The following is a 14,889-nucleotide window of genomic DNA, read 5'->3' as shown; positions in this document are numbered from 1 at the left end:
TGAAGATGTAACTGATAGAACAGATGGGAAAGCCAGTGGATGTGGTGTTATTTGTTCAGAATCAGAATCAGGTTTATTATCATTGACTTAGATGACGTGAAATTTGTTGCTTTGCAGCAGCAGTACAATGCAAAGACATAAAATCACTATAAATTAGAAAAATAAATAAATAGTGCAAAAAAAAATGGAATAACGATGTAGTGTTCAGAAACCTGATGGCGGAGGGGAAGAAGGGGATGAATCATTGAGTGTGGGTCTTCAGGCTCCTGTACCTCCTCCCCGATGATAGTAATGAGAAGAGGGCATGTCCCAGATGGTGAGGGTCCTTAGTGATGGATGCCGCCTTCTTGAGGCACCGTCTCTTGAAGATGTCCTTGATGCTGGGGAGGGTTGTGCCCATGATGGAACTGGCTGAGTCTACAACCCACTGCAGCACAGGACTTTCAGAAATCCTGTGATAACGTCCAACATAAAAGGTTGTATGTAAAACTGAAGTGCATGGTTTTGGGGGTAATGCATTGGCACAGACTGAAAATGTGTTGGCAGGCAAGAAACGGAGAACAGGAATAAATATGTCCTTTTCGAGGTGGTAGGTGGAGACTGCAGGGAACAGTGCAACAAGAGAAGGTTAGTTAATAATCTTGCTGTGCAAAGATTTATGAAGAATGACCACAACATACTAGAATTCTTTGTTAAGTTAGAAAGTGAAGGAGTTCAAACCAAAATGAGGGTGCTGAACTGGGAGGCTGCAGGGACCAGTGCTTGGGCCTCAGCTATTCATAGAGTATATATCAATGCTTAGGATGAGCAAATGGAATGTCATGTTTCATGGCTAACGGATGACAGTAAACTGGGTGGGATCATGAATTATGAGAAGGATGTAAAGAGGCTTCAAGGCAACATAGACAGATTGAGCAGGTGGGCAAAAACATGGCAGATGCAGTTTAACATGGATAAATGTGAAGTCATCCACACCTGGAGAACTATGTGCAGTTTTGGTCTCCTTTCCTAAAAGATATACTTGCCACAGAGGGAGTGCAGTGAATGTTCACTAGATTCATCCCTGGGAAGGTGGGACAGCTGTATGAGGAGAGACTAAGTCGATGTATCCACCAGAGTTCAGAAGGATGAGAGGGATCTAACTAAAATGTCCAAAATTCTGACAGGGCTGGACAGACTGGGTGAAGGGAGGATGTCCCCCTTGTCTGCAATGAAGAGTTACAGTCTTAGGTTACAGTGCAGAAGATTCAGGACTGAGGTGAGGAGAAATCTGTGGAATTCACTACCGCAGGGTGCCGTAGAGGGCAAGTCGTTGACTATTTAGGAAAGAGATGGATACATTCCTAGAAGGTATCAAGGAGTTCGGGGAGACCACAGGGATATTGCATTGAGACAGGCGAGCAGTCGTGATTGTACTGAAGGGCTGAAGGGCCGACTCCTGTTCCTAGTGTCTACGTTTATGTGTTTGTTTATTCATGGATAAGACCCTGAGGATTTCCAGAGGTAATGGTGCAAGTGTAGGAACAGAAGCCATTGCAGGTAATTTTATAGCCTTGAATGGAAAGATAAGAATGTCACTGGGTGAATATGATGTCTTCCTGCTGGAAAAAGGATCTTGAAACATGTATCATTGAATCAGTAGGGATAACTAATAATGTTTCAGCAAGGCACCTCTAGGGAATTTTTATTCTGCATTACAGCCATAATATTTCTAGCACAGCATTATGGACAGCTAAAGTAGAAAATGTTCATTTTTCCAGTACTTTGATACACTTAAAACTTCACAGGAAAAAATATTGTTAATGTTAATATTTTATGAGACTAATTTTGTACAGCCTTGTATAAGAGTCACGCACCTTCTTCTTGAAGCTTGGCTTTCTCTCTGGCTTTCATTACTGCGTATTCCTGACTGAGGTTGATAAAATAGATGTGACGTCTATTGTTAATTGCTTTTAAGACAGCTAGGAGTGTAGAGGTTTCGTTGTTACTGTGCTGATTCTCCAGTCCGTCAAATACAACCCCTTGGCAACAGTCGTTCAGCTACAACAGAAAATGGTGAAAAAGAACAGGTTGATTCATGACTATAAAAGCAAAACGTGGTAGGTGCTAGATATTTGAAATAAAAGCAAAAGGTGCTGAAAACAATCAGCAGGCCAGGCGGCACCCGGGGAGAGAGAAAAACAAGAGTTAACACTGCAGGTCATTTGTGCCTCATTCATAATGTTATTATTTCCACAAGTGATGCCTGGGCCACTGAGGTTTTCCAGTACTTTCTGCTTATACTTCAGGAGTAAAAGCATCACAATAAAGTTCACCTTAGTATTAACTTTATTTTCCTCTGAGGGGCTTCATCCTCACACAACAGGAACGATGATTTGAGATGTTATGGTTTGTTCATAAACGCAGATATGGGTTTATGCAACAGTGGAGGTTTTTACCAGCAACCTTAAAACAACATCAAAGCCAATAATTGGCCAAGGGGGAATTCAATTAATTCAGAATATCCTTCAAAGTTTAGACAGGAAATTGATATAATACGTGAGTGCTACATGTTCTATTTGAACTGGGGCCTGACAACGCTAACAGATGCATGCTGATAAAAATCTAACCATTTGCTGAATGTTTGGTTTAAATTAAATGTTTAGATAAACAGGGCCATGGCTGGGACTTTAAACAAGTAAGAAGCAGGAATGATCTGGCAGAAATAACATGTCTAAAGATTAAAAAGAAGATGCAAGTGAAGGTCAAAGGGAAAAAATAAAGGTGACTTAAAAAGCCCGTGAATAAATACTTCTACAAAACATAGCTACGAAAATCATGGTTAAAAATAAACAGAGGGAAGTGATTAATATGAAAAAATAAATTGGGTACAACAAAGCAGACAACACACAGACAAGGTCGATAATAGTTTGCAGAAACTGAGTGTGGGAGAAATTAGTGGGACACAGCAAAGAACAGGTCTGCCAGTTAATTATTGGAGATTACTGCACATCTAGAAAGGATAGGGAACAAAGAAGCGCGCTGAGTAGCCATGCTAATTAGCGATAACATAAAAGTAGTAGAATAAAGAGACACAACTAGTTAAGAAAGAATCAGAATCTAAATAGACTGAGATGAAAAGTATGAAGGGATTGATCCTGATTAAGGGCGTCCTGCACAGCAGCAATAGTGGGAGAGAAAAGGAGGAGAAAATATGTAAGCGAGTTTTTGAAATGAATAAAATACAAAGGATAATAAACATTGGGAGATTTAACCTACAAGTAAATAAACTGGAAGGAAGAGAAAGGGAGAAGGCAGTGAAGCTTCAAGCTATTCATGGGATATTAGCTTTCCTACTCACTGCATGGAAAGCTCAACAAGTTAGGAAAAACAGTGAAACATTTCAACCACAGAGATCACAACAAAATGAGGCATGATTAGAATAAAAATTGTGAAAGATGTAGATGACATAAAGCCTGAATTATTCTGAGGGAATGAGGAAGAAAACTGGTAAAATTATTGACAGAGAAAGAGAACGTGGGAATGAATTAGAAAGACAGTCACTACTGTTCAGGAGAACAATATAATACAGAGAACATTTGAGCCAAGAATGATACATAAAGTACTAAACATAATCAGCAGGTCTACCTGCAGAACCACTGCGTCACCTGCAATGACACAGCAGCCTCAGTTGGTGTATAACATACTCTTGCTCTTACTTCTTATGTTCTTATTCTTTTTAAGGATATAAACAAATTGCTTTTGAATATTCTTCCTGATCCATGAAATCTCTTCTCCACTCAGCCAAGAATTTTCATTAACCAAAGCTGCTCGGTGAAGTCTGGTCAATGGGAGTCCTGAGCATTCCCTTCTCGAGGCCCGGAACGGCAGCGAGATTTCAAGGCCCAGCTTTTCTGAACTTAGCTGCAAAGGGCTAATGGAGTTCTTTGCCACTGACCTTACAAACTCAGCAGGGCAAGTACTGGGAGGCACAAGCAACAAATTCCTGGCGGGACCTGCAAGGACCAGCTTCTGAGTTTTCTCTTCCACTTTGTCAGCCTTGGCAGCTCTCTACACAATGGTGACTCTTGCTTTTTGTGGTTCAAGGCTGTGCAGGACACAGTACCACTTTCCAGGAAAATCAAGTCACTCCAGACTCAGTGAATAGCAGTACCTGCTGCAGAAAACACAAAGTCCTAACCTCCATCAGCAGCCCACGCCTGGTTGGCTGATCTCAACATGGAGGAGGGCGATAATTTCCCTTTAACGCCTACAGTGAGGAGGGAGGAACATCAGCCAGTGTCACAATCCAGAGGCCTCCCCAGCAGAAATGAGTGAGTGCAAGAAATTGCATCAGACCAGGAGTCAGCTGAGCTGTGGGTCTACCACATAGGCATCAGTCCAAGTTGTCCATTTTTACCCCAGTAAGAGGAAGAAGACTGAACAATGATATTGCGACTCTCTGGTTTATGCACGGCTCTGCTTAATGTACTATCACTATTTCTGTACCTGCAGCCTCTCTGCCAGGAGCTCCACCAACATGTCATCTGGCAATTGAAAGCTTATTGGGTTGGAATCTCCAATCTGGCTTGTGGTGATACTCACAGGCTGCTGTACTGCTTGCATGGTTGTGGAGACCTGGAGACAGCAGAAAAATAGATCATACGCAATTGATCAAAATATGTTTCTTTGCAAATGCTACAGCATTAACATCCACAATATTGCACACACACGTCACAAAACCTTACCTTAAATATTCAGGTACACTCAGCATGAAACAGAGATAAATTGTGTTAAATACCAGATGAATGTTCCAGCTCACAAACAATGCTCTCAATTCACACTAGGAGGGGCTATGTTGTATCAGCGTGTGGTAACCTGGCATTGTGCGAACACTGGCTGGGCTTGGATATTCTAGGGAGGGCAAGGTCTATCCGTGGCTTGGAATTAAAGAAGATGGGCCGCAACATTCTGGGTTTTCTCATGACGGAAGTTTGAAAGAAACACCCAACCTACTGAAATCTGAAATAGCAATAGGGTGGCCAAGCTGTTGCCAAACAAGAACGTGTCACCATCCTGCTTCAGAATTAACACACAAGAACAAGGGAGCAGGAGGAGGCCACTCGGCCCCTCAAACCTGTCCCACCATTCAATATGATCATGGCCGATCTACGCTGCCCTCAACTCCTCTTCTGTGCCAGTTCCCCACAGCCCTCAATTCCTCGATCTTTCAAATATTTATCTATCTCCACCTTAAATATATCCAATGATCTGACCTCCAGCACCCTCGGAGGCAGAGAATGCCAGAGGTTCACCCCTCTCTGAGAGAAGAAGTTTTTATGCACCGAAGTTTTAAATGACCGGCCTCTTTTTTTTTAGTTCTGTCCCCTTGACTCTCCCACTGGTGGAAACATCCCGATATCTACCCTGGCAAGCATCCTTAGGTTCTTATGTGTTTGAATAAGGTCACCTCTCATTCTTCTAAACTCCATGGTATACAGACACAAACTGCCTCACCTCTTCTGACAGAACAGCCCTCTCACCCTGCACCATCACCTCTCAGTAAACCAGCCTCCTCAAAAACATGTGCAGTAAAGGGTGGATATTCCTTTGGAGCTTGAGAGTGGGCAGCAGGCAGGATGTCTGCACTTGGACCCTGGAATCACGAGTTTCCCAGGTGGCCTGCAAAAGTAACAGCAGGGATCTCGTGCCTTTTCCCACTGGGGTGACAGCCTACCCGACAGACTGACTACCTGTTAAGATGAGACAGCAATTACACAGATAATAATGTCAAGTAAAGGTATATCGAGGAATGGGGGATCTGGGCCGGGTAACACTGGTGAGCAGATCAGGCTTCTTCATGTGGAACCTGGATGCTGCTTGCAGAGCAATCATTTAATACCCTTTCATGTGAGATGGTGACGGACCACTCTGCTCTCTGTCTGGTGCGGTGGCCTTCCTGGTTATGCCACTTATGGAGTCCCAGGATTTTGACTTTGCAGCAATAGGCCAATGGCAGGATGGTGTGTGACTTGGAATCAAAGTTGCAAGTGATGATGTTGCTCCTGTTACTTTACACAGCAGAGGTCGCAGACCTGGGAGGTGCTCTGCACTTTACACACGCTACAAGAGCAGTACCACAGCACGTTGGTGGTGAAGGAAGCAGATATCAAAGCTGGTTTCTGTAGGATGACGAGCACCTTCGGTTTTCTCAGAATGAGCATGGGGTTGAGTCAATTAAATCGGGATATCCACTTGTTGAGGTCAGATTTAAACTCACGCCTGTAATTAATTAGGCCTCTGGAATATTATAGTGCTGGGGGCCAGATTCTAGAGGGGAGGGAGGGGGCAAGTAAATTATAGCGATGGTGTTGGGGTGGGGATGCTATCAATCATACACAGATATGCTGTCACCCTGGAGAAAACGCAACTCTCCTTCTGGCTCATAGGTAGTGCAATGAAAACTATTACTTCACAGATACAGCCTTTCTCATCTCCTCAGTCTTATCAGGATTCACAAAGCTCAGGATTTCCAGTTTCCATGAGTATAATATCATAGGTCAGTTAACAGTGAGGCACTGGCCCCCTTATACACTGTTACTGCCCTATCTACACACGGCAAGCCAATCATTTAAACAGCAAATGGAAGATTTGGAGGGGAAGGGTGGAGAGTTTTTTCACCTTTTGTCCCAGCCCGCCTAAACTGGGAAATTAAAATTCCCCCAAATATCCATTTATAAAACACGAAGAGCTAGAATTTTTAAGGGCTGCCTGAGCAAACCATTGTGCTAAGTTGTTGTCTGCAAGCATTAGCTCAATGGTAACTTAATTTGGGTACTTCTGTGTGTGTTATACATGGAGCAAGTAGAACCCACACTGGTGACACCAATTCAATTGAAACTGCACAACCCATAGGTGGCAGGGTCTAACAGTAGGGATCTGAACCAAAGCAGAAAATGCTGGAAACACTCACGAGGTCAGGCAGTACCTGTGGAAGAAAAGCATAGTTAATGTTTCAATCCAAGACCCTTCACTGGAACTCAGAATAGTTTTTCTCACTTTCCCAGTTCTGACGAAAGGTCTTCAATCTGAAATGCTAATTCTATTTCTCTTTCCACGGATTCTGCCCTGACCCACTGAATGTTTCCAGCATTTTCTGCTTTTGGTTCAGATTTCCAGGATCTGCAGGTTTTTTTCATTTGTACCAACAGTAGATAAGACAAGATAAGATCTCTTTATTAGTCACATGTACATCAAAACACACAGTGAGATGCATCTTTTGCGCAGAGTGTTCTGGGAGCAGCCCGCACGTGTCGCCATGCTTCCGGCGCCAACATAGCATGCCCACAACTTCCTAACCCATATGTCTTTGGAATGTGGGAGGAAACCGGAGTGCCTGGAGGAAACCCACACAGACACGGGGATAACGTACAAACTCCTTACAAACAGCGGCTGGAATTGAACCCGGGTCGCTGGCGCTGTAATAGCGTTACGCTAACCGCTACACTATCATGTTGGTCCCTGATCTATACAATTTAACCTATACCATTGATAGGGATAATTAAGTACAGTCCTGATCGCCACACTACAGGAATGCTGTGACAGCAATGGAGAGAGTGCAGGAGAGATTCACCAGGATGTTCCCTGAAATGGAGGGCTGTGGTTATGAGGAGAGATTGGATCAGCTGTGGTTGTTCTCACTGGAGCGCAGGAGGCTGAGGGGTGTAGAGATTTATAACATCATGATGGGCAGAGACGGGGTAGATAGTCAGAGTCTCTTTCGCAGGTCAGGGGAGTCTAGAACTAGAGGTCAGAGGCTTAAGGTGAGAGGGGAGAAATTTAAAGGAGACCTAAGTTTTTCAAACAGAGGGTGGTGAATATCAGGAACAAGCTGCCAGAGGAAGTAGTAGAGGCAGAGACAACGTTTAAAAGGTGTTTGGATGGGTACTTGTACAGGAAAGGAGCAGAGAGAAACGGGCCTAATGCAGGAAAATGGGATTAGTGTAGATAGGCATCCCGGTCGGCATGGACGAGGTGGGCCGAAGGGCCTGTCTCTGTGCCTCTGTGACCTGAAGCTCTGAGCTTGAGTTTGGTAGAGTTTGGTTCAGAGGCCTTTAAGCTGCAGACATCTGGGAGTGCTCACAACATGGCGTGGGACCCATTCCTGTACAGACAGCACTCCATCAATCCCCAAATCCGGGGCTCCATTCCTGCACATGTACCGATCCCCGTACAGCCTGCACTCCGCATGCTGTGTTTCAGATCCAGCAAAACAACTTCCAGCAGTGATGGGATTGAATGGTCAGGTCCCTTTTTAAAGCTGGAATGACAATGCCATATTTTATTCATTGACAGGATGCGGGTGATGCACCACAGGTTAACTTTCAGTGCCCACTCCTAACCACCCCTGAACTGGATGGCTTGCAAGTGATTGCTGATGGCAGTTCAGACTTTACCACAGCGTTATGGGATTATGGACCAGTAAAGTTCAAAGATTTCCATTCCTAAAAGACCTTTGCAAACCTGATGGCATTTTACAATAATTTCTCTGGAATACTCGGCAATTGAACCGATAAATTACTGCACTCTCTACCCAGGTAGACTTTGTTTTTTTTGCGATATTTTGTTTTCTTTTTGTTTCCTTCTTTTGTTCTAATTGTGTTCTTTCTTGAATAATTTGGTATAATTTATGCTTAATTTATGTTTAGTTTATGTTTATCTTGTGAATGTTGTGTCTCTGATGCTATGTGCCTGTGATGCTGCTGCAAGTAATTATTTCTTTGCACTTGTGTGTACATGTACTTGTGGGTATGACAATAAACTTGACTTTGACTTTGAGGTTGTACTGGTTGATTTCCACAGGTGTGTGGTATTCAAGAGATTAACAGAACTTCACGCAAACGGGAATCACGCAATTTGTAACTTCACAGCCACGTGACTTTGCACGAGGTCTCCACGCCAAGTCATTTTAGAGTGTACAATGTCTACTTTAAGGTTAATAAAACTAATTAATTAGAAAAAAAATAATGAATCGTGAAAGATCTTACCTCTGATTATGCCAGTAGAGTTAAAACAAATAACTTACACCAACAAAAAACAAACTGCTGGAAGAACTCAGAGGTTTGAGCACTTCCTCAGAGGGGGAGAGAAATCATTGACGTTTTCGGTCAAGTTGTTGTTGTACGCTACCTGTGAAGCCACGTTGTCAGTGTGCTGTTTCTGCATAACTTGGCTTGTCCTTGAGGTGACTTGGCTGGTTTTCACCTGGGCATTGGCCGATGCAGGTACAAGTTTGAGATCGGAGTTTGGGCTACCTTCAGGTGGCTGCTTGTTTACTCTGTCAACGTTGATGCCTCCAAGTGCTTGAACTGAAGGCTGCATGGTTCCCTCCTGTTGTGCTGCTGGAATGAGAACACATTTGAAAAGCACATAGTGAGGGCTGGGAAGGTACTCAGTTAACGTCCCTTGGAGGTGTTCCATAAAGCTCTGAGGAAGATTGACTACACTGTACAATATTTTGAATTGAATCTTCCCATTGTCCACTTTAGCTGGAACAGTCATATAGTCATAGAGAGATACAGCACGGAAACAGGGCCTTCAGCCCACCAAGTCTGCGCCAACCATCAACCACCCACTAATCCTACATTAATCTCAGTTTTATTGATTATACAGCACAGAAACAGGCCCTTCAGCCCAACTTGTCCATGCCAACCAAGATTCATACCTATTTGCCTACATTTGGCCCTATCCCTCCAAACCTTTCCTATCCATGTACCTGTGCAAATATTTAAACATTGTAATTGTACCCACCCCTACCATCTCATCTGGCAGCTCGTTCCACATACCCACCGCCCTATGTGAAAAACCTACCCCTCAGATCCCATTTAAATCTTTCCCCTCTCACCTTAAACCTACGACCTAAAGTTTTAGACCCCTCTGTCCTGGGAAGAAGACTATCTACCCTATCTATGCCTCTCATGATTTTATAAACCTCTATAAGATCACCCTCAGAGTTTTTCAGAAATTAAAAAACTGAATTCCAGACACTGCTGAAAGTGCCAAGCAATGAACATCTCCCACAATGAACATCCTCTTTGACATTTAATGGCATTCAAATAGCTGGGACTCCATCATCATTATCCTGGCCAAACACAGTCAGACTACCCACACAGTACCATGCCTATAAGAGCAAGTCAGAAGCTGGGCGACCTGCAGCATGGCTCCACAAAGTCTTTCCATCATTTAGACAGCCACTTAAATAGGAAAGGCACAGAAGGATATGGGCACAGTGAGGCCAAATGAGGTTGGGGCAAATGGGCAAAAAGGTCAACATGGAGGTAGAGGGCCTGTTTCTGTGCTGTACAACTCTGTGACTATCAACAGGGAATAAATCAATGCGATAAAAAACTCTCCACTTATCTGTATGTAAACAGCTCCAACAACACTCAAAAAAATTCAACACCAACCAAGACAGAACATCCCTCTTGATCTGTACCCATTCCACCAGACTAAACATTTACTCCCTTCAGCAATGTTGGGACCATGTACCGTCACTCACCTTGTCTATTCTGGCAACACCTACTAACCCCAGAACCACTACGCCAAGGACATGGGCATCAGGCACATGGAAACACCACAACCTGCAACTTGTTTCTCTTCAGTTTATAGACTAATCCTGATTTGGAAATTAGTCACTGGGTTAAAATTGTGGATCTAAATCCTTCATTGCCTCTAGGTCTAGGTCTCTGATAGCATAATGAGAGCACCTTCACCATCACCTTCTCAAGGGCAATTAGGGATGGGCAATAAATGCCTTAAAAAAATGCAGACCTCGAGAAAAAATGCAGGGTCCTAAACAAAAGTTACAATTTTCTTTAAACACTATGTTGATCGGTCACCAGAATTTTGGGGATGAAGCAAAAGTCTGAAAGAGAAAATTATCCAAACAATGACAGATATTTAGAACATTGACCATAGAACATAGAACAGTACAGCACAGAACAGGCCCTTCGGCCCACAATGTTGTGCTGACATAGCTATTCCCTCCTACCTGCAGAATACCCATATCCCTCCATTTTCCTCTCATTCATGTGCCCATCCAAGCCCTTCTTGAAAGCCCCCAATGAGTTTGCCTCCACCACCCTATCAGGCAACGCATTCCAGGCATCCACCATTCTTTCAGTAAAAAATGTACCCCTCACGTCTGTTCTGAACCTACCCCCTCTCACCTTAAATGCAAGCCCTCTGGTATTGGATCACTCAATAATGGGAAAAAGATATTGCTTGTCCACCCTATCTATGCCCCTCATAATTTTATACACTTCCAACAGATCTCCCCACAGCCTTTGCCGCTCCAGAGAAAAGAGCCCAAGTTTGTCCAGCCTCTCCTGACAGCACATGCCCTCTAATCCAGGCAGCATCCTAGTAAACCTCCTCTGCACCCTCTCTAAAGCCTCGACATCCTTCCTGTAGTGAGGTGACTAGAATTGCACGCAATACTCAAAATGTGGCCTAACCAGAGTTCTATTTAGGTCGCTTTCTGTTTGGAATGGAGAAGCAGAACTCCATCTTAAATGGCTATGCTGAAATAGATGTGCTGAAATCTCAGTAAACGTGCCCAACGAGAACTGGCTTGCCTAGTCACATGGGGAGATTAGATATTGCGACTGGACTCTTGAGACGGTGAGCAAAATAAAGGTGTCAAAACAATCACCCTCTTCGTTCTCTTTTAGCATCTGCTCCAAGGTAGCCTTGGCACATAATCCCTGAGCCCGCAAAGCCACTGGTGAGCTGCCACTTGAAACTGCTTCCTGTACAACAGCGTCAATGGTTAAATAGGCAGCGTGGTAGTGGTTTGCAAGGAAGATAGCAGCTTTTGTCTTTCCTGTAACAAAACATGAGAAAAACTTATTGCAACATCAGAACTGGAAAATATAGGAGTCACAGAATGAACAAGTATCTTAAAAACATCTATATCTAATTCTTAAGGGTTGTGTGAGTCAGATAGGGTGGCAAGTGCTCAGCATTTAGCTTCCATCGGTTTTCAGTCATCTGATCAAAACGGAAGCAATCACAGTTGGTCTCAGTACCTCTAGATTAGGGAGGAGAAAGTTCAGCCACTGTAGCTGCTTCTGATCACTATCCAAAAACTGGAAACTGTCAAGGGGTAGACATTGTTATCTCTTGGTGAGATTATCTGTTATCATGGGGCTAGCTTCAGAAACTCCCAGGAAACCCAACCATATGCAAGAGGTGATTGTGCATGTGGATACTCAACAGGTCTCTTAATAACACACAGACGCAGCAAGCAGCAATATCCTTCTTACAGAGTACTGGGATCAGAACACTTGAGTGCGGTATAAAGGGCTAAAACTATGCTCGAGAGATGATAAAGGCCAGCTTCACGTGGGAGGTAGACTTTATGTGTGTGACATACAGGGCAGTGTTCATGGTAGTGTGGATGCAACTGTGCGATCCAGGTCAAGCTGTGTGAGAAGTGCAAGTTTATAATCTAATCATTTCCCAGTGGGAACCTTTAGGAGCAACTTTGGCTTTGAGAGGCAGTTGGGCAGTGGCAGCAGGGACCACCTCCCTCGGATATATGGTGACACGTTGTACCACTGGAGGTGGGCACCTGGGGAAAAGACCAAAGTTATCGCACCCCAACCCCAACCAGTAAAAGGTGACTTGTGGCATCCGAAAGGATTCCGTGGCCTGCAACTAAGGTGAGCTGTTCGACAGTGACTCACTGATTGGGCTCAATGAAGAAGGCCTAGACTCTTCAGTTAAAGTCTGCTCCCACATGTAAGGCCCATACTGGTTCTTCATGGCATGTACATGGTGTTATAGCATCAACTTCAGACACTGGCCGTGCAGCCATTGACATCACTGCTGCTTGTCCAGTGGCCTCTGAACGTAAACATATCATTCACATAGAGGACTGCAACAGAACTTACCGTTAAACTCCATATGAAAGTAACATAAGGTAAGATCTCTTTATTAGTCACATGTACATCAAAACACACAGTGAAATGAATCTTCTGTGTAGAGTGTTCTGGGGGCAGCCCGCAAGTGTCGCCACGCTTCCGGCGCCAACATAACATGCCCACAACTTCCTAACCTGTATGTCTTTGGAATATGGGAGGAAACTGGAGCACCCGGACGAAACCCACGCAGACACAGGGAGAATGTACAAACTCCTTACAGACAGCAGCGGGAATTGAACCCGGGTCGCTGGCGCTGTAAAGCGTTACGCTAACCGCTGCACTACTGTGTTGAGTATGTTTCAGGTTTGTTTTCTTGTGTCTAAGTCATCGTATGGCACAATAATTTAAAGTTTCCAAGCCTAAGTTACTGTCATGTTTACCCTAACCCATGTCACCCTTTCTCCCTTCTGAATCCATACCTGAGCGAGGAGTTCCATGTACAATGAAGGCAATGCCTCTGCGGTTCCGGGCGGCACATGCCTCAGGGGACAAGTCCAGTCCAAGGTATCTGCCAATAGCCATGGACACGGGGGTGACCTCCAGTTCTCCAACACCGATATTAATGGTGGATTCTGGTTTCTCTCCTGCAATAGACACATAAACATAAACTTTGCACAAAGTAATTTCCCTATCTTCATTCCTTCCTCAAATCTACATGAAACTCTTTTCCTAAGGATTATAAGCATGATCTTGCCCACTGACCGGCATAATACTGTTCCTTTTCTGAACACTTCTAACTAAAAGAACAGGAAGAGTTGGTGAAAGCGAAGTTCAGTAATTCCCGAGAAAGGGCAAGGGATCACAGGGTCGGATTAACCAGTTCCTTCCAGTGCTGGCTTTCCTGATGCTGAACTGGACACCCTGGTGAAGGTGTGGAGAAAAGGGAAGACATTATGTCCGGGGCCAGGAAGACCTTCAAACTCTCTCAGAATGAAATAGGAACAGATAGACAAGGAGGTCAATGCTACGTGTCAATGTTAAGGACCTGGAGTGAGTGCTCCAAAAAATTCACAATCCTCACGTGTGATCAGAGTCAACAACACACCTTCAAATATTATATCCCAACAATTGCCCAAGTAAAACCATTCAATTCATCACAACCTATCAATGACCTATCAACAAGCAAGACTCCTGTTCAACATCTATTGGTTCACCACTGTTATTAGCAGTGCTGGAAGCCTCACATCAATATCTTACAGTGTGCATACATTGCCAGCTATAACATTCCATATCGAAGGAAGGATGTGCTGGCATTGGAGAGAGTCCAGAGGAGGTTTTACGAGAATGATCCTGGGGATGAAAGGGTTAATGTATGAGGAGCGTTTGATGGCTCTGGGCCTGTACTCACTGGAGTTTAGAAGGATGAGGGGGGATCTCATTGAAACCTACTGAACATTGAAAGGCCTGGATAGAGTGGACGTGGAGAGAATGTTTCCAGTACTGGGAAAGTCTAGAACCAGAGGGCACAGCCTCAGAATGAAAGGATGTCCCTTTAAGAACTGAGATGAAGAGGAATTTCTTTAGCCAGAGGTTGGCGAATCTGTGGAATTCATTGCCACAGACAGCTGTGGAGGCCAAATCATTGGGTGTATTTAAAGCAGAGGTTGATAGGTTCTTGATTAGTAAGGGTGTCAAGGGTTATGGGAGAAGGCAGGAGAATGGGGTTGAGAGGGGAAAATAACTCAGCCATGATCGAATGGCAGAGCAGACTCGATGGGCCAAATGGCCCAATTCTGCTCCTGTGTCTTATGGTCTTATTGTCTCCTCAGTGTTTTTGCTGACTGCCTGTTTGGAATAAGGAAAGGCTGACAAGTCTTGATTACTTCCTCTGATTGTGCAGAGTGTTTTTTAGTTATTCATTGTTCGGGATCTGGGGCATTATTGGGAAAGTTAACCATTACTGCCTGTCCCCAAATACCCTTGG

General features: G+C 44.1%; 1 protein-coding gene across 1 annotated transcript in view; it reads right to left on the bottom strand.

Annotated features, from left to right (window-relative positions):
- hydin (HYDIN axonemal central pair apparatus protein) overlaps window positions 1-14,889 on the bottom strand; it is a 541,323-nt gene that overhangs the window by 208,841 nt on the left and 317,593 nt on the right. The window contains exons 39-45 of the mRNA XM_052028752.1: window positions 13,385-13,549; window positions 11,693-11,863; window positions 11,308-11,330; window positions 10,566-10,575; window positions 9,169-9,380; window positions 4,489-4,617; window positions 1,857-2,040 (exon numbers count right to left, since the gene is read on the bottom strand). Of these exons, the coding sequence (XP_051884712.1) occupies window positions 1,857-2,040; window positions 4,489-4,617; window positions 9,169-9,380; window positions 10,566-10,575; window positions 11,308-11,330; window positions 11,693-11,863; window positions 13,385-13,549 (894 nt within the window). The remainder of the gene's footprint in view (window positions 1-1,856; window positions 2,041-4,488; window positions 4,618-9,168; window positions 9,381-10,565; window positions 10,576-11,307; window positions 11,331-11,692; window positions 11,864-13,384; window positions 13,550-14,889) is intronic.

This window comes from Pristis pectinata, chromosome 13 (genome assembly GCF_009764475.1).
Source record: "Pristis pectinata isolate sPriPec2 chromosome 13, sPriPec2.1.pri, whole genome shotgun sequence".
Taxonomy (NCBI): Eukaryota; Metazoa; Chordata; class Chondrichthyes; order Rhinopristiformes; family Pristidae; genus Pristis; species Pristis pectinata.
The sequence above is the reverse complement of the archived record's forward strand: the minus strand, read 5'-3'. Positions and strand labels throughout refer to the sequence as shown.